The sequence below is a fragment of the Lutra lutra genome, chromosome 14 (genome assembly GCF_902655055.1).
Source record: "Lutra lutra chromosome 14, mLutLut1.2, whole genome shotgun sequence".
Lineage (NCBI taxonomy): Eukaryota > Metazoa > Chordata > Mammalia > Carnivora > Mustelidae > Lutra > Lutra lutra.
In genome coordinates, this window is record NC_062291.1 from 28,546,786 (window position 1) to 28,558,830 (window position 12,045).

At 36.0% G+C, this 12,045-nt stretch overlaps 1 protein-coding gene across 3 annotated transcripts in view; it reads right to left on the reverse strand.

Annotated features, from left to right (window-relative positions):
* Nucleotides 1-94: 94 nt before the first annotated feature.
* Nucleotides 95-12,045, reverse strand: part of CTNNA3 (catenin alpha 3) — a 1,776,580-nt gene continuing 1,764,629 nt past the window's right edge. For all 3 annotated transcript variants that reach the window (XM_047701796.1, XM_047701794.1, XM_047701795.1), the window contains exon 18: nucleotides 95-2,663. In XM_047701796.1, the coding sequence (XP_047557752.1) occupies nucleotides 2,376-2,663 (288 nt within the window). In that variant the 3' untranslated portion in view covers nucleotides 95-2,375. The remainder of the gene's footprint in view (nucleotides 2,664-12,045) is intronic.

Genomic DNA, 12,045 nt, shown 5'->3' on the forward strand with positions numbered 1-12,045 from the left:
TTATTTATTTGACAGACAGAGATCACAAGCAGGCAGAGAGGCAGGCAGAGAGAGATGGGGAGGCAGGCTCCCTGCAAAGCAGAGAGCCTGATGCGGGCTTGATCCCAGGACCCTGGGATCATGATCTGAGCTGAAGGCAGAGGCTTTAACCCACTGAGCCACCCAGGTGCCCCTCCAAGTTTTATTTTTAATTAAGTTTTTTTTTACCCTTAGTTATTTGCTTTGAGCTATGCTGGAAATCTACCTACTTTGAAGAAGAGATCTTGTTTATAGCTCATTTTGAGTAAAGGGTCATTTTTTTAAGATAAAGAGATTATTTGGTAATTGTATAATTTTTCAAGGTATATTTGTTCTTTTGGCATCAGTCCTGCATTCTAAACTCCAGCCTGTGGAAAGCTAACATAGGATCAAATAGACATTAGTTTTTCTAAATGAGACTTACGATTCTTGAGCTTGTGGCTTTGGGAACTAAGATATACAGCTAGTCGTTTAGTGATATTTTTAAAGTCTATTTTCTCAACTAAATTATAAATTCACACTTTTATCTGAGAAAAGTATGGTCATAGATGTCACTGTTATAATATCCACTCTTGGAAGAAAATCACAGTAGCATTTCAACAAAAGGAACTCCCTTTTTTGCTTTTTATTCTCTACATAGTTCTGGAAAAAAGAAATATTTGGATTCCCTAATTCCTTTCTGCTCTGCTTTCTTTTTTCGGGAGTGGACTGTGTCCTGAATAATGACTGTGTGCCAGTGCTGAGTGGAAGGCAAGGAAGACCTATGGCTTTCACCTCCTAGGAAGTTTATATCCTGAGCCAAGGCAACTCAGCATTTTGGAAGAATAAAATAATTCATTACAATAAAAAGTTAGCACTTTCCACATAATTGATAATTATCTATTAAATAAATCCTTTCCCTATACAATTTTGCTTAAAGTACCATCCATACATTATCATATTCTTAACTTTATGCTTTCTTATGTTTCACACATTCTTTTACCCAAACCAGTCCTCCTGGTATCAACTGATATTGAATGTGTGAATTTTACTTCATCAAACTAAGATGACATAGTTGTTGAGATAACTCATTAATGGCAATGTTGTATGAAGTGAAGTTACAATTATAGTATAATTTTGATAAAGTAGAATAGGGAATGCATGTTCGTAATCTTGTGTGAGAAAAAATGAAACTTAACTCCTCCAAAGAGGGAGGGGCAAGGTAGGGAAAGAGAGAGAGAGAGAGAGAGAGAGAGAGCATGCGCGCAAGCGTGAGCAGGGGATGGGCAATGCACTAGACCCTAAGATTGTTATGAAGTCCTTCATGAACTTAATTAAGTATGAGTGCAGTGACTGGTGTTATAAAATGACCCCAATGACTTTTATTTTAAATGTTATTAAAATCACTCCAGCTTCATTCCCATTAACTCTACTTCCTAGTTCAATGATACATTTCATGCAGTTATATTTTATGCAACACCAAAAGGTTTTTCAAACTGGCCTCTTCCTTTTAATTACAATTACAAGCTAATACAAATAGATTTTTAGAGTCACACAGAACTCTTTCTACTTCTGTTATCATAACTTACTCAAGAATATAGTTAGGTGTTCCATTTCCCCAATGGGTCATAACTCTTCCTCCATATATGTATTCTGATGGACCCATTTAAACCTAACCCTCAATATACAAAACTGCTCAATACTATGAAGACCTGAAAGTACATTTGTGGCATCAAAACTCACTGTAATCTTTATAATGTTAAAAAAAATGTGTCATTAATCATCAAGGCTGAACTTGACTGCTGAGCTTAGTTAGTTTCTGATGTTAACCTAATCAATTGGCAATAGATACAGATATCTCGAGATTGAAAAAAAAAAATTCATCTCTAGATATCAAGAGAATCACACATGTCTGTCAGGTTAGGCCAGGTAAAGAAAAATATAGAGATTAAATGGGAAAATATTTTAAGAAGTCTTCCACTTTCATTGAAAACCAAGTCAAGAGCTCATGTCAATGTTTTAATTCAAAATGATAAGGTGAGTGTACTTAAGCTTTTACAGAAGACTAGGACTCATTTGAGTCTCCAATGTTCATTTGGTAGCAAATATAAGATACTGTCTGTGACAGGAAAAGCTGGACAACACCTAAAATGTTCATTCATTCGGCAAGTTCATTCATTCAGCACCTACTTACTAGGTGCTGGCCAGACAGAGATGACAATGACATGATCCCAAATATATGTTGCCTCCAATGTTTCACGTTAATTGTGCATTAAATTCTAAAGGTTAGTGAACTTACAGAATTAATTAAGTGTAAAGTTAAAACACTATGTTTCACCAGGACTTTATAATATAGGCACTAGTGTAGAATTGTGGGTTTAGTAGACATGCCGTCCTCTAAATTCACTCATGACTTGCACTGGGTGGATTTTTTTCTTTGCTGAGCCTCGTCTGACAGCTGCACAAGTTTCCTCTGGCTTCTCTCTTTTAATCAAGGGCTTTTTTGCAGGAGCCTTCATTCTCCACATCACAACTGGGTGCCGGGGCCCAGCAGGACTCTGAATTCGGATGATCTTCGTTGAAGCAATGTAAGACATTTTCACTGTTTGCACCACAGCATTCATTAAATTTTTGGCTGCTTGGATCAGGGAGGTGACGCTGTCCAACTGTAGGAGGAAAAAAGACCTATTATTCAAGAATGCAATCAGAAATTTAAAGAGATTTAATGTTATAGAAACTGAAATGTTTCACTTTGCTTTCACCCCAGAAATGAGTTAATCCCTATTTTATGTATCTGTGTAAATTATCTACATTAATCCATCCATCTAAATTTATCATTTATTTATCTGATACATAAATATATTCATATTCTCTTTTTTTAAAAAATAGAGTAATATTATTTATTATTTTCGATATGAATATATAGTAGGATTATATAACCAATAGCCTGATGAAGCCTAACGGTTACTATGATGAGATGATATTTTAAAGAGATTAATTTCCATCCTTGGTTTTCAGTTAAATGGATGCTATAACTTCTATATAATATTGTAAGGTCCAGGTCTAGATGGTCACTGCTTTCTTTGTAATGAATCTCCCTATATGCAGAGGTAATTCTGAGCCCTTTTTATAAAAGATGGCAATCCTCAAGAAAAGCAATTGTATGTGTAAGTTGCTTTATAAAAACAACAACTGAAAATCTTCCTTCTAGTAAATTTATAGTTTCAGATAAGTATTATACACACACACACAGCACATACAGGTGTACACATGCATGTATACCATTAACTTCCATTAACCAAATATTTCCCAAATATTTTCGCTGAAAAGTGTCTTTTAAAACACAGAACTTTCAAACCTATCATGCAGTGTATTAAAGTAGATAAAGCCAAGTCTTTTCAATCAAATAAAGTTGAGTTTAAATTCCAGACCTGCCTTAGAACTTGGGCAAATCATTTAACCACTTTCATCCTAGTTTCCTAAAATATTTAGTAGAAAAAGTACTTATTAATGTTAAATAATGTGTGTCAAGGACCTAGTATAGTAATTGCCAAATAGCTGATTGTTATCAAATACATTTCCTTTGTTTCTTAGGAAGACTGACAAAATTGTCTAATTATAAAGATGCACTAATGAAAGTACTAAAACAAATGGTTTCCCACATGATTTTGTTTTTAATTTTCGTCTTCTGGATTGTTCACAAAAATAATCTCAGGGAGAAATGGAGTGATATTCATAGAATTTTGCAAAACACTGTAGAGCTAAGCTGAGTTGGTTCATTTTTATACAACTAATGCTTCTGCCATTATTTTAGTTTGGCAGATTGTCATCCCCAGCCAACTCACACAGGAAGCTGTGCCTCCACTGTCACCTCTCTGTGATGTGTGCTGTCAGGGCTGAGACTCAAACACCGGCTCTGTGTTGCTAAAAATCCATCAGCAGCTGCGTGGCCTGAGTACTCTACCTTTGCAGCTCAAGGAGTCTCATCTCACATACAGAATAAATGAGCGAAGGAAAGTAGTAAGCTGAGGTTATGTGCCTGGGGCAGTGGTCTAGCTGGCTGCTTCCTAGGAAGAGAATTTAATTAGCTCCATTATATGCCAAGCCTGAAATTCTTGAAAAGGTAACACCAAAAAATATGTAAATGGAAAGGCAGTAGTACTGGGCAACTACACCTCTTTAAGTCATTTTACTTACTGGAGCCAGAAATGTAAAAATCTGTGCATGTGGCAGGAATGACAAATACTCTGCAAACATTAAACAGGATTTCATGAAACAGTGACACGTATTTCAGAGGATACTTAGAGCTTTTCAATCTGTACACAGCTTTAAAGAATGAACACTATAGACTTTGAATAGAATAAAGCACTTCATTATTAATGTTCTTCTATGGACAGATTAGTGGCTGAAATCTGTCCTTTAATAATTAACAATTTTTATTCAAAACCCCTGGGAGCCAGATAGATTCTGAAAGTAGTTCCTAATCTCACCATAAGGAGAAGAAAATTTTTCTAAATGATGAATTAACATGAATAGTATTAAGGACCCTTGGTAGATTTCCCTCTCAAACATGAATATATCTGATTTACTCCAAGGGCTCTGTGCTACCATCAAGTCTTTCTTTCATAGAAGAACATTCTAGAGACCTGCTAGCATTCAGAATTTCATTAGTGGCTTTGGCTTCTCTACCTTCTTGTCTTCTTACATGCATGTCTCCTCTTTTTGACTTTGTAATCTTATCACATGATATACCAGTGGTATATAGAAATCAGTAGTTTAGAGAGGATGTTTAAGATCAATCCTTGCCTTAAAATGTAGATACTGGTTTGTCTTCTTTCTTCATTGAATCAGCAAAGCCCTGTCTATGCCATTGTGATCTCTTACGCGGACCTCTGACAAAGCCTTTTATTTTAAAATTCTAAATGGTTGTAGTAAAACTTCTCCTCTGGGTGACCCAGAAAAACCATAGGACCAATTATGCCCCTAGGAGATTGTGAAGACTAGTTTTGTAGACAAATTAGGACAATTGCTACAAGAATGCTGCCATTTCATGAGGAAAGTTTGTCAGGCATTCTATACCGATCTTTGAAGTCTAAGAGCTATGTGTGCTAAGATGCATCACTCTGCTATTAGCCAAATCACTGGCCTCACAAGCAAGGTACACAGACAAGCCTAACAAATTGTAGGACATCCTGTTCGAGGTCCAAGCAGTAGTGCAAGCCTACTCATGGAAAATAATTGCACGATTTACTTGTCTGCAAAAATTTTTTTATAAGTCTTCTTATCTAGGTCCACTTTGATAAAAAATTCTTTCAGGGAAGCATTCAATAGTACCTTCTTTGTGAAAACAAAGTCAAATTTGAGCTGGACAGTGCATCACTTTGGGGTTTCTGTGTTCAACTTATTGAACAAAGTTTTCTGAATTTTACAAATGCACCCATGAGAGACAAGAATGTTAATATACTCTAAAGGCTTAGTGCAGGAAACCAATCAGACTATAAAACTCAGGTCCAAAACTTCTCATACCATCATGAATCACTTTCATTAACTGAACATTCTTTTAGGTGAATGCAACTTAAAATGTGTACCATAGAAGGAACTACTTTCCCTAAGATCTGGTAACATTCCTCTGTGATCTAGATGAAGTGTTCTTGGTCAGAGTATCAACCAAGAACAAAAACGGCTTCTAAGACCTCAAACCTCCTAAGGATTATATGTATATATGTGCATTCAAGTTTTCTAGCCACCCCCTTTTCCATAATAATGGACAAAGTTTTAAATAACTCTTAAAAGAGGATTTTGACCTAAATGAAAGGGCTCTGATTCAAATTGGAAGTCTGTTCTCTTACAATAGTAAATAGGAAAATAGCCACCCTTCCTATGCTGGTGACTTGTCCTTATTCTTACAACTTTGGTTTAGCTTGAAAATAACTGTGCTTGGGGCACCTGGGTGGCTCAGTGGGTTAAAGCCTCTGCCTTCGGCTCAGGTCATGATCCCAGGGTTCTGGGATCCAGCCCCACATCCAGCTCTCTGCTTGGCGGGGATCCTGCTTCCTCCTCTCTCTCTGCCTGCCTCTCTGCCTACTTGTGATTTCTGTCTGTCAAATAAATAAATAAAATCTTAAAAAAAAAACAACTGTGCTTAGTGGTCTACTAATGTTACAGTAAATTTCTCAATATTGTCTATGTACAAACATAAATTAGTAAGCTCTGCCTCACTTTTTTTTGAAAATCTAAATAAATAGAGGAAGACCGTTTGGTAAATTGGCTTTTACCCTAACTGTAAGATATATCTTGCAAACAATCCAAATTATGATGATCTAAATAGAGTCGTATTTTATAGGAATCTTAGTTTAGTTTATTTTAGTGTCTCTGCTGTGCTTTGTGGTATGTATTCTGTGATTCCAGGCTACAGTACAAATTTGTCCAATTCTAAAAACATTCTCAGACAAAAGGTTCAATCCTACTTAGAGATATGTCTATAATGTTTTGCTATGGAAAAGGAGTAGTTCAAAAGCAATAAAGATATTTTCTTTTTCCTCATAAAATATCAACTTTTTGTCCATGTGACCACTATACACAGAAAGTACGGATCTTTTTACAAAAACCAATGTTAAATACCTGTGATGTAGTCCTCCATAACTACAAGGTGGAACTCCTGCTGGTAAACCCTTCTCAAAATCCTATTGTGATATTGATAGCCAAGAGTAATAAAAAAACGAGGTAATTATTCCTTCTTTTAATTTTCTAAGTTTCTCATCTACATTATGTCAGAACACCAGAATGTCTTGTACTATACTATTCTAACTCCCCATATTATCAGATATGTATTTTATATGAGGATGCTCAAGAAGTGAACCTCACTCCCATTGATGTGGATCTCATCCCCTTGCACCTGGGCTATCACCTGGGGAAATCATCCTCTCCAACCCCTGTGTGAGCTGCCATGAAAGCTATTGCTACTGGAACTCCTGTGGAGGCAACTCCTGTTGCCTGAAAAGATGTATTTCCTTTCCTAAAACCTCCTGGGTAAACTGGTGCCAAGTGTAGACAATGAAATTCTTGTGAGTCTCAATGTTTACCTAAGCTTAAGACCCCTTGTTGATGTTGCACCTGCACAACACAATACTTGAAAGGCAAATGTGTGGAGTTTGGCTCCAATTATAACAACTTATAACTATTGATAATATCTATTGTGTGCTTCCTGTGTATTGGCCCTGTTCTAAGTAGTTGACATATATTAACTCACAGTAACCCTATGCGGTAAGTACTACTCCTATCCATTTTATGGATGAGGAAACAAAGGAATTGGAAGGTTTGGTAGCTTGCTCAAGGCAATACAGCTGTTAAATGGTAGAGCTGGAATCTAAGCCAAAGCAATCTTGCGCAAGTACCTGGTGCTCTTACCCATTATATACCCTGCTTTTCAGTAATATGTCACTTTCAATGAGTGTTTATTTTTAGGTATGAGTAGTTGGAGAACTTGCACTAACATTAATATAATGTCTAAAATTAAAAATTGACTACTTAATAATGGATTTGGGGAAGGTTATAGAATTTTTGTAATGTATACTAGTACTAAAAAAAATGAAGTTATCTTACTTGCCAAGGTATTTTTTTTTTTAAGATTTTATTTATTTATTTGACAGAGAGAGATCACAAGTAGATGGAGAGGCAGGCAGAGAGAGAGAGAGAGGAAAGCAGGCTCCCTGCTGAGCAGAGAGCCCGATGTGGGACTCGATCCCAGGACCCTGAGATCATGACCTGAGCCGAAGGCAGCGGCTTAATCCACTGAGCCACCCAGGTGCCCACTTGCCAAGGTATTTTGTTAGGATGGTGATTTGATAATGTTTATATTCCATCACTTCTTAAAGAGATTTTTTTTTTAAATAGCAAATAGAAATAGTCATTCTTATAAGCTCCAAACAACTTAAAAACCTTTAGATTAATACTATTTTATAACAAAATTTTTAATTTTAAAATGTAGATCTCAATAAGATAAAGAAAAAAACCATAAACAAACCATATTATAGATTCTAGGACATAGAACTGCATAACATTATTTCATCTTTAAAATGTGTCATAATTTAAATACAAACAAAATTTTCTCTGATTTTCAAACAAAATTAATTTGTTTACTTTGGCTTACAATAGAAACTAGTATTGGGAAAGAACTGATACAGCTCAATACCCCAAAAGCAAATAATCTAATTTAAAAATGGCCAGAAGACATGAACAGATATTTCTCCAAAGATATACAGATGGCCAACAGACAATGAAAAGATGCTCAACATCATTTATCAACAGGACAATCAAAACTACAATGAGGTATCACCTCACACTTGTCAGAATGGCTAAAATCAGCAACATAAGAAACAAGTATTAGTGAGGATGTGGAAAAAAAGGAACCCTCTTACATTGTTGGTGGGAATACAAACTAGTGCAGTCACTGTGGAAAAGAGTATGGAGATTCCTCAAAAAAATAAAACTATCCTATGATCCAGGTATCACACTACTGGGTAATTACCCCCAAAATACAAAAAAACACTAATTCAAAGGGATACATGCCCCTCTGTGTTTATTGCAGCCTTATTTATAATTGCCAAGATATGGAAGTAGTCCAAGTATCCACTGAGAGATGAATGGTTAAAGAAGATGTGATATGCATCGGGCTCTCTACTCCGCAGGGAGCCTGCTTCCTCCTCTCTCTCTCTCTGCCTCTCTGCCCACTTGTGATCTCTGTCAAATAAATAAAATCTTAAAAAAAAAAAAAGGAAGCAGAATATCTTCAAGCATTTAAAAAAAAAAAGAAGAAGATGTGATATGTATGTGTATACACACACGTGCACACACACACACAAATATTATTTGGACATAAAAAGGAATGAAATATTGGCATTTGCAACAACATGGATGGAACTAAACGGTATAATGTTGGGTGAAATAATTCAGTCCAAGAAAGAAATATACCATATAGATTTCACTCATGTGTGGAACTTAAGAAACAAAACAAATAAACAAAGGAAAAAAGAAAGAGAGAGACAAACTAAGAAATAGACTCTTAACTATAGAAAACAAGCTGATGGTTACCAGAGGAGAGACAGGTAGGGGATGTGGGAAATAGAGGATGGGAATTAAAGAGTAAATTTACCATGATTTTTTAAAAATGATAAAAAAAAAAAAAGAAAGAAAGAAACAAACAAACAAACAATCAAACAAACAAACCAGGGTTTGGTCCCCTATCCCTGCAGGCTCTATTTAACGCTTAATTAATTTTAAAGTTTTCAGTTAAATTATTTAGAAATAAGTTAACATAGGTAACATGAAAGGACTCTGTGTCTGTGTGTTGGTAGACAACAACAGCATAAATATTTCTTAAAAAACACAGACTTTTATAGTCTAACTTCAGGTGTCATTTTCATCTGTAGATTGACCTAACAGTGGTAGCTGCTCACCACTGGAAATGCTTAAATATATATTTGTCAGCAAAAATCCATCATCTAATTCAATATGTTTCTATTATCAATTCTGAACCTCTCTTGAGGAACTAATTTTATCCCAATACTTGGTTAACATATTCTTTTGTTTCTGAACAGGTTTTTAGAAGAATGGCCTGTATTGAAAGCATTTTCTCTTTTCATATGCATTAAAAAATGTTAAACAGCCAGGTTGGCTTAAGGAGAAAATCAAATTAGAGACTTTGTTAAGGCTAGTAAAAATGGAGTTACATATCCAAATTGAAATTGTCAAGCTTATAATTAAATTGAGAAGGTGGCTCCACTTTAAATATGAAGAGTTTTTCCAAAGGACCACTGATAGGATTCACATAGTAAATTCATCCCTTGCCAACTCTCCATTAGAACATGACAACAGAAAAGGACAATTTAGGGCGCCTGGGTGGCTCAGTGGGTTAAGCCGCTGCCTTCGGCTCAGGTCATGATCTCAGGGTCCTGGGATCGAGTCCCGCATCGGGCTCTCTGCTCAGCAGGGAGCCTGCTTCCTCCTCTCTCTCTCTGCTTGCCTCTCTGTCTACTTGTGATCTCTGTCTGTCAAATAAATAAATAAAATCTTTAAAAAAAAAAAAAAGAAAAGGACAATTTAAGTTGAAAGGGGGGAAAATCAATGCATGGAATAACTAAAGAAATTTAACACCACTGAGACAGCCAGACACAAAATGAAATATGACATTTATTCGTTTGTAATATTGCCCTGTCAAAAAGCATTTTCAAAGCTAATTTTTTTCTGAAGCACATACTCTAGGCTGAAAACATTTTGCATCATCTTAAAAGGAAATAATCACAAACAGAATAACACCAGTTCGGGTAGCTACGCAGAATGCCTTATAGTTCTGTTTGAAAAGACCTGTTCTAAAACCATGGTGGGTAACATTAATGAGCTCTCCTTAGCTATCTTTTAACCATTTTGACTTGAAGGCAAACACTTCACTGAAGAACTAATTTTCTATAACCATTACAGCCCAGGCACTAGTTACACAAATTCAGAAAAATTAGTATATTCTTCCCTGAATAGTAGAGCTTGCAGGCAGGGGCGGGGTTTGGCATGCCTGTCTCAACATCCATGTTCCAATCTGTGCTTTCTCTTCTCTCCAACATCAGACAGAGCACTGAGGTCTACCCTCTCCACAGACATCTATTGTCTGTATTCAACCCGACATCTTGATGATGGCTGTTAGACCTCTGGACTGAGTGCAAAGGAGCATCAGTATTGGTCTTAGATCCTACACTCATCTCTTGCATGATAAAAGGCAAGGAAAAAGTAGGTTCTGTGAAGCTAAAAATCCAAATGGCATAGTTTTCCAATCCATGCAGGGATTTCCAGTACATAGATCCCTACTGTTTTTCAGATCTCTTTTGATCATCTGCTTACCATTTTAACCCCTCTATTAGTAACAGCCAACAATCCTTGTTTCATTTGCCTCTGCTACAAACATTTAGTAGAAGAGAACTGCTTATGACCCTAGCGCTGATCCATCGGTGACTTTCTCCCGCTTTTAGAGAATCCCTTCATTGGGCAAATCGGTTTCCAGTTAAACGGACAGACGCCAGCCTGAAGCTGACAGACAGTGCTGGGTTGTGTCTTCAGCTAGATGTTACTGCACTCATCCCACCCAAACACTCTTTCAAACTTCTACTTTCATCACACTTCTAGCACTTCGTATTCTCACCTGTTCTGCAGAATATTTCACCTAAAATAAATATAAAACAAAAAAACAAGGAAATAAACAATAGCAACAACAAATTAGAAACAAAAATAGGAGCGGCAAAATGAACCCCACTTAATCTAACATTTATTCTTAGCCATTTCCACTAAAATGAAAGCGTTATCTCTTGTTCTGTCTATAATCAGGGCTACTAACTGAGCTCTAATTTTATTTTCCCTGCCTTCTTGGGGACTGTGCACAATTAGTAATTCTTTTATACTACTGCATCTTTATGGTATTCCTTTATATTGACATTTTCACGTAATATTTAAATGTTCATAAAATCCTACTTTAAAACACAACCAGATTTCGGGACGCCTGGGTGGCTCAATTGGTTGGGCAGCTGCCTTCGGCTCAGGTCATGATCCCGGCGTCCTGGGATCGAGTCCCACATCGGGCTCCTTGCTTGTCAGGGAGCCTGCTTCTCCCTCTGCCTCTGCCTGCCATTCTGTCTGCCTGTGCTCGCTCTCTCTCCCTCTCTCTCTCTGACAGATAAATAAATAAAATCTTTAAAAAAAAACAAAAACAAAACACAACCAGATTTGTTAAAAGGTTTGCTATATTCCCTGACAGTATTTTCCTCACTTCTCAGGCAATTTCTTATTTTCACATATGTAATTTTTCTTTTTTTCTAATAGATATTGATATCATGTATTTTTAATATATAATATATAAACTATATTATGCATAATTAAATGTATTGTGTATGACATGGATTATATAGTATATGCATAAATGTACTTATATATAACATTGATATTGACATATGTATTAAAAATGATATAGTGCATAATTGATATATATAACATAAATATATGTAAATGTAA